The sequence below is a fragment of the Bombus affinis genome, chromosome 5 (genome assembly GCF_024516045.1).
Source record: "Bombus affinis isolate iyBomAffi1 chromosome 5, iyBomAffi1.2, whole genome shotgun sequence".
Classification (NCBI taxonomy): domain Eukaryota; kingdom Metazoa; phylum Arthropoda; class Insecta; order Hymenoptera; family Apidae; genus Bombus; species Bombus affinis.
This window is the reverse complement of record NC_066348.1, coordinates 5,449,117-5,457,087: the sequence shown is the minus strand read 5'-3', so window position 1 is coordinate 5,457,087 and position 7,971 is coordinate 5,449,117. Positions and strand designations below refer to the sequence as shown.

Sequence of the window (7,971 nt, the reverse complement as noted above, 5' to 3'; positions counted from 1 at the left end):
TATATAGAACTAGTTTCGCGAACGTTGGAATGTTGGCTGCGTTTAAGCAGTGTAATAAAGGAAGTTGTTTCTTACCACACTGATACGTGGTCGGACAACACTCTCCTTCCGGCGGTGGTAAGGCTGTACAATTCTTTCCATGAGTTTTCATCGGTGTTCCGCAATCTTGCACAGCGCATGCGATGTCACCGCGGAAACAATAGCAATGCTGACAGGGCTGGGTCGAGTAGATCAAGTCACCGTCCTCGTAAACTTTTCCTTCGTGGTAGCACTGCGGTGTTGCTCCTGGGGCCATCGTGGTAGTCATAATTAGACCGGGCGTTGGTTCAACCGTCGTGGCGAGTTCCTCGTCGTATTCTGTTGAAGATTTACAGTTATAATCCAAATAAAACATATACAGAAATTAATCTTGATGAATGACTAAAATTGCCGAATACGTTGATACAATATAGCATTTTAAACTTATCTTTGCACAACTGATCAATACAATTAGTGAATCTTTACTATACAAATAATCTTATTGTATCACTTAAATAAAAAAAAAAAAAAAAAAAAAAAAATAAAGTGAGAAAATTCTCAAGTAAGCTTAGTTAGAGTTTATAGCTTACATAGTCGACGAAAACGCTTTGGAAGGATTAGTACTTTTCAAAATTTTGTCAATATTTTACGTTTCTTTTATAACGCAAGTAACGTGGTATAACAAAAATTTGCATTTTTGTTATCACAATGTTTCGCTGTTTAATGCCGTTTACAAGAAACTTACCGCAATTATATTTGACAGGACAACAAATTCCCGGTTGATAAACAGGCTTACATCCAGCCACACGTAAAGTACACTCCTGCATGACGCAAGTAGTCCTATTCCTGATACAATAGCAGAGTTCGCAAGGATTCTGAGGATCGGTGGGTAATTGGGCACCATCCGCGTAGAATCGATCGTCAACATTGCATCCATAATTGTCGTGGAAACCGACCGCCGTAGAACCGGAAATTGCTGGCGCGCTAGTAGTCGAGGTCAACAGTTGTACCGGCACTTCTGGGCAGGTGATGACAGGACAACACTGATCCGGGCGTTTTTCAACCGTGCAGTCTTGGCCAATCGCCTTGGTGAAGGGACAAACCCTCAAGTAACACATCAGCATTCGATTGTGACACGTGCAGTTCAGGCATGGTTCGTTCGTTATGATTCTATCGCCTTCCGCATAGTGTTGAAAGTTATAGTAGCACCCAGCTGTGGCTGTAAATTAACAAAATTATTTGGAATACTTATTCGTGTTTTTCTTTTAAGTTTATATAGAGATTAAATTTTTTGAGTTGAACTGGATTCAAAGAGAATAATTGAATTTTTCTAATTAGTTTAAAGAGAATGAAAGATTGCATTCTATTAAAGGATACGCATTACAGAGTTATTTGAATATGTGATATTTAAGGTTAAAGCGGTGCACAACGTTCTTAATATTCATTGAAAGAATTGAATCGTTAAAATGGCACGTGTTGTCTGTTCGACTCAGATAGAAGCTACAATTAACCTCACGTCGTCGGTAACGTGCGTGTACATTGATTAGATTAGGAGTAATGAAAGTCGTCACGGCGTACGTACCTCCATCGTATTCTGCTACTTGTGTGGTATCCTGGTCATATACAGGCGCTGTAACAGAAAAATATATACATTTCATTTCATGTTCTCATTATATGATCCAATGATTTCTTATTCAAACGTGATAATTCACACAAATTATTAGCAGGAGTTTGTATTTGTAGCTCAACTTAGTTCCCACAGTTCTCTGATTTGAGAGCTATATTAAAAATACTCTAAGATTTCAATGGTGATAATAATTGCGGCGCTTAAATTATGAATAGTACGCGTGCCAAACATGTAAATAGGAAATAATTGATTTAGTGGAAAAGTGTGTAAATCCCGTACCAAATATTAATTTCGTTTCTATATTTACATATTTCGTTCAAATTATCGATCAATTTATCAAAATTAACAAAACATATATCTTTTTACTTGTATCGAACTTTTCAATTTTTAAATATTTTAATAACTCCTTAATGATTTTTTCCATAATTTTTCCAGAAGCATGGAAATACTTATAAACAGAGTTGTGCATAGCACGAAAATAACATTCATTTCCTGGAATTCATTATGGAAATTCCAACGTTGAAATAGCGTATGTACGAGGCTAAATAATCTAAGGAACTCTATTTCCCATGAAATTTCATAGGGAGACGAGTCGTGTCTCTGCATGCAGTTTATCATAGTAATTACCGGCGGGATGCGTTTGTCCGGAGGGTGAGCCGGGCTTTAACAACGGAGTGAGTCAAAGCGTCATATGGCGCGAGCGTACGTGGGCGAATTCTCGTTAACACCCTCGCCCCAGTCGAACGAATTGTATGCCGAGTGTGCATGGAATACAGAATTCTTTTATTTTTTCACTCTATCTCTTGCTCTGTCTTTGCCATTCGTTTATCCTTATATCCTTGCTAGTTTTCACCGTCGACGAATCCATAGTAGAAACGCACGTGCACAAGCTTCGTTCTATCTCTATCTTTCGCTTTCGTTTCGTCTTTATCGTTCGCCTTACACGGCGTCGTTTTCGCAATTTCTTCGGAATTGAAGTGCTGCGCGCGCGACTCGAGAGTTCGATTGTTTGTGAAAAGCGACACGCCACCCTTTGCAAGGTACAATCGCTTCTCGCCATTCTTCCTACTCGAACAATAAGCCTCTCTATTCGCCGATAGGATCTTCTCTTTCTAGGATGTTCTCTTTTTCCGGTTTACGTCTTCGACTCGCGTTTATTGCGAATTTCAACGAAGCGAGATTTTCTTAGAATGAAAGTTGGATATTGGTTGCGAAAGAATTTGGAAAGTACGAAACTATTATTGACGGAACAAACTTTAGATAGAACGGAAAGACAGAAGTCTTTTGATACAGGATTTTACTGTTTGATATTGGATAGGTGGTTTTTCTGAAAATTGAATTCCTTAGAATTCGTATCGAGATTAATAAAAATACAATAGATTGAATAGAGGAATAATCGTTTCTTTCTGTGATCGTTTCACATTTCAGAATATTTTCAGAATTTATTGTTATAAATCTTTATTAGAATATTTTTGTACTATGCAGTTTTTGAACTGCGAATGTTTCTAATATTTCGATAATAGTGATTCTATTCTCTATCTATTCTGTGTGTGTACTTTGATTTCGAAATACAGATTTCATAAGCTACCGACGTGAATGTGGAGAATGTACGAATTCGCAAATGACGCGCCGTCCTCTTTTCGAAAGTCTCTGCTTGTACTTTTTTCTTTGAAAACCGTCCAGGAACTCTTTGAAATGCACAAAACGTCTCCGTACGCGGATACGTGCATTGCGAGGCGAAGGATTCGAATGTCCAGCGTGATCCCTTCATTGAACGAACCGTGCTGGCAGATTTATTATATGGCGCTGAAGATGCTTCGTGAACTCTTTTATGGCTTATATTACGATCTCCTTCTTTTCAAATCGACTACCTTGATAAATTTTAATATCATCATCTCTGAGACTGGAGTCGAATAGACCTGATTAATGGGAACTGGAATCTTTCTTCGGCAGACAATATTTCATTGAATATTGATCATATGACGTAGTTTCGAAACGTTGAAATTCAAATTAATTTCAAGCTTACTTTCAAACATTGACATTTATCTTAGAACTTTTTTAGGACATAGTAGACTTAAAAGATGTAATAGTTCTTTAAATATTTACAAATCTTATATTTCTAAAAAAATAGAAAACAATTGCTGAATTGGTATAATTTTTCTAACATGAATGAAATTGTGTGCTTATTCGATCCATTTTTATTAAAATTTCCATGTTTTATAAACTCTATTATTACATTATTCCATTCATCGTAAGAAGAACTCGCTCCGAAAGAACGTAACGAATACAGACGATTTTTTTTATACAAAAATTTTCCTTTGTATTTCACAATGAATCAGATCACATTTCGTTCCAGATTCGACCAAAAAACCTATATCTCAGCTGACGAGCACTACGATGTGGAGACCGCTCGATCGGAAGTCGATCCGCGGCTCGAAGGCGCGAGGTTGAAATGCGCGGCGTGTGCGTTTCCGCACGGTGTTCCCGGCCAGCCACGGTAGAAGATTCGCGTTTCCATCCTACGTGCTTTGCTCGGCAAGCCAAGGCATATTCGAGAATCAGCATTCCAGCGCTGTGCGGAGCGTGCAGCAGGCGTCGGTTTCCAGCGAATTGAATTGTACTGGGAAGCACACCGTGGTCTGTGAATGGAAGGGCCATCCGTGTCTCTGTCGCGAGTCCCACGAACGGATCCCAGCCGCGTGCCTCCACGTTACACGGGCCTAGCACGTACTACGCGTATACATATATATCTACATATACATACTATATATAAGTTGCTCCATCGAGACGATTCTTGTCTTGCACGATGGCCGTGCTAAATTATTACGGCTCGCTCGGCCCTTGCCAGCAAGTAAGGCTTCATCGAGGTGTTGGCGTGTCGCGCGTGATTACAATCTTGGATCACATTGTATTCATTCAACAGAAGCGGACAGCCGATGAACGAGCAAATTTACGGCAACTGTGTCCGGTTTTTTTCTCCGTATTTGCAAGAATCTAGATGAACGTCTGTCGAGGACCCGTTACATTGTCTCTGCTTACTGAGATTATCCGGCCATATAAATGGACGAAGGGACGACAGGTGCCACAAAGAAAGTTTTTGTAATGTTGGGATAAACAATTTGTTCGCTCAGCAGGGCGAAAGATATCGGAGAACCGGTTCTTTTTGTTGCGAATTTCTACTGTATTCAATTTTCGTGCAGAAGATCGAAAAAGTAACCCGTTTGTCCAGTGGTTCGATCCTGATCGATTTAAAGAGTCGATCGAATTAAGTGGAATAAATTGACGGAGTAACGGGATTATTGACTGTCAGAGATATTTCTGTTCCCGGAAAAATGAACTCTAAGAACAATAATATTTCATTTCAATCTGTAATCTATAAAAAAAAAATCGTTGTTGCCTCTCTTTATTAATTTATCATTAATATGTAACAGTTCGATCAAGAAACTAATATAAATTAATTGAGATACTTGCAAAGTACATATGCTTATCGAAGAAGGAAAGTTCCGGTCGTTTCGTTCCACGTACAGGTTCTTCGACCACGGAATTGCATTGCATGTAATTAACCAAGGACTAACAGACGGCCTTTGAATTATCTCTGAACAATAATGGCGATCTCGCCTCGTGCGCCGAGGAAAAAATTCATACGTTCTCGTAGGAACGGTAATCGAGGCCGAGCTCTTATTCATCCTCAGAGACGCGCGATTCATTATATAAGTCAATGTTCTCCGGTTATTTAGCTCTCACTCGCTCCCTCGATCGAGCTTTTTATTATCGAGTCTCATGATTCTCTTTCCCTCTCGGTCGAGCGTGTGTTCAACGGCTCGTACAACGAGCTGTTGCGGTCTCAGAAGAGGAAAAGAGGAAAGAGCTATCGAACTGAGCAGCAATAGGAGAAAGAGAGAGAGAGAGTTTGTGGAGGTTGGTCAGGCGAGCGAGAGCAAAGGCATTGCGCGCGCGTTATGAAATCATCCCGGCGGCCTTGCCTCGCGAAAGTTCATTACCATCAACCGCACACGCTCTGATGAGCACCTGGCTTTCTGCTTCCCGGCGCGTATCGCGTGCACGAAATTCTGCACTACGTGTCTCCCAAGGTCGCGGTTACCCTGCACCGCAACCGCCATGGAAGATTTCTCTTCATGGCAATGGAAGATGAAAAACACAATGAAGTAATTGCAATCCTTGTTGCGTCAGATGAAAAGCTCTATTACGAACAGACTCTTTGACTGGAAGACCGAGAACTTCATAACTTTTTGTCGATAGTATTTGGTTTGTTGGTTGATATTTGGCTGATGTATAGAGTTACGATTCCGGAAAGTTTATTATGATTCATTGCGATTTGGAAGATTTATTGAATTAAGAAAATTTCAAATGGGAAACGAAAGAGTAACGAAATGTTACTGTTTGTACTAAAATAAAAACTGGACATGATTACGCAGTAAAAAAGGAACAAGAAATAGCGAACTATATTCTACAATATATTTTGTGCTTCATATTCTTCCCATAAATCGGAGATGATGAAAGTGAAGCCAAACGTTTTGGCGGTACAATGATGTGCATTTTGTACATAATTATTCCATCCTTCTGATGAGATCTAATATTTTCCTTAAGTAGCTAATCACTTTATTATGGAGGAGTTGATATTTATAGTTAGGTTAGGATAAGTTCTACGATTAGGTTAACTAGCGAGTTTCATTAATCATCAATGTGCTACTCGTTTATCAAATACCCACTAATGCCTGAATAATTAGGTCGTCCATAGAAGGAAGCTCTTCTCTCAACAGAAGCTACAAAAACAGTGAAAAATCATCTAGCAATCTCGCATAAATCAACATGATTAATAATTTTCAATTTCTACCATTTACGTTTACCATTTTTCGCAAACAGGCTCGATTAACTTGTTCATTATCCCATGTTTAGAACGATACTTTCTAACATTAACATACACAAGCTCTTCGCACGCGACGATAAATTGTACGAATGGCAAATGATGACGAATGACTATCGTCGTTAGCGTTTACGTGAGAAATTAAAGCTTGCCTAATGGGTCGGAAAGTATCACTACTTGTGCTCTTCCGACATTCAATGTCAATGTCATTGGTATCGAGCGTGTTGCATTAAGAGAAGTTGACTAACCGGTTCTGGCGTAATATCGCGAACGTTCGCTCGCAGCAACGGGGCTGTTTCGAGGACAATTATAAATTATCTCCTATTTTCAATCGAGTTTATTGCCGCTTACAATATCGCGAAGCTACGGTAAAACGAGAATGAGATTCGAAAACAGGTGGCTAGAGGAATAACTGGTAGCAAGTGCAACTTCTTCTTGCGGTTCTGTTATGAACGATGGCACAGCTGTGGTTACTGAATGCAGATGTTCATCGTCGTTGGTTACTTCAGAAAATAGAGATGAAAACGCATTTTCGAAAGATTCGGAAACTCTTCTGCTTGTAAATCTATCGACTCATCGGTTCCTGTTTTATGCATTATTCTTTATCTTCGAAACATAGTTTAGTTATTAGCAAACAAGTTTTTTTTAGAGATAATAACTTCAAAGGAAATGGTTTATAATGTTTTATTAAGGGAGGCATAAGATTTGCTATAGCGATGGTTTCAATCCATTCAGAACGAAATATTGGTTTCGCTTTATCGTGAATAATATGTGATTGTTTGATTGAGTTGAAACGAAGTGCAAGCTATCATTTGTGATCTGTAAAGGACGATATTTCAAGAAAGCATTTCAACAAAATTGAAAAATCTCGGAAGATTCGATATGATCGACTGCAAAGTACATTTTCCGATAGTGTATTCCAAACTTCACGAATATAATCATCATAATGGAGTCCCAACGTTTCATAACAACGTTGATGAAATTTTCAATTGTTACCTACAGCGCGCATAATATATTCACAAAATGTACTCGTAACTGTTCGAATACTTCAGTGAGCCTGTGCGCGTCACGTTCAACTAGGCAAATTCGCAGAAAGGTCCGGTGTCACGCGTTTAAAGCACGAAGACCGTTTCCCAGGAGAGGAGCCTCGAATTCCAGGACCCGTGCCAGCGGCAGAGAGAAATTAATACGATCATTTAATCCGTGTCACAACGAAGTTGCACCCACGCGTTCCGTTATACCATATCCTTTGTCGAATGACCGCCGCTGACCTCATCACCTCCGGTAAGGTAGCGAAGAAAGGAGCTGAGAAGGATAAAAGGAGAATCGAGCGAAGGAATGAACGAAGATGGAAAACATGGGAACCTCTTACGACGTACCGGTCACAAGGAACCCTTTTCTCAGTCCTGCTAGTTTCCAAGAGGATCCTTCGGACCGGTAT

General features: G+C 39.6%; 1 protein-coding gene across 6 annotated transcripts in view; it reads right to left on the bottom strand.

The window, feature by feature from the left end:
- Window positions 1-7,971, bottom strand: part of LOC126916688 (titin-like) — a 60,811-nt gene that overhangs the window by 14,164 nt on the left and 38,676 nt on the right. For all 6 annotated transcript variants that reach the window (XM_050722717.1, XM_050722721.1, XM_050722722.1 and 3 more), the window contains 3 exons: window positions 1,601-1,648; window positions 764-1,237; window positions 76-357 (listed from right to left, as the gene is read on the bottom strand). In XM_050722717.1, the coding sequence (XP_050578674.1) occupies window positions 76-357; window positions 764-1,237; window positions 1,601-1,648 (804 nt within the window). The remainder of the gene's footprint in view (window positions 1-75; window positions 358-763; window positions 1,238-1,600; window positions 1,649-7,971) is intronic.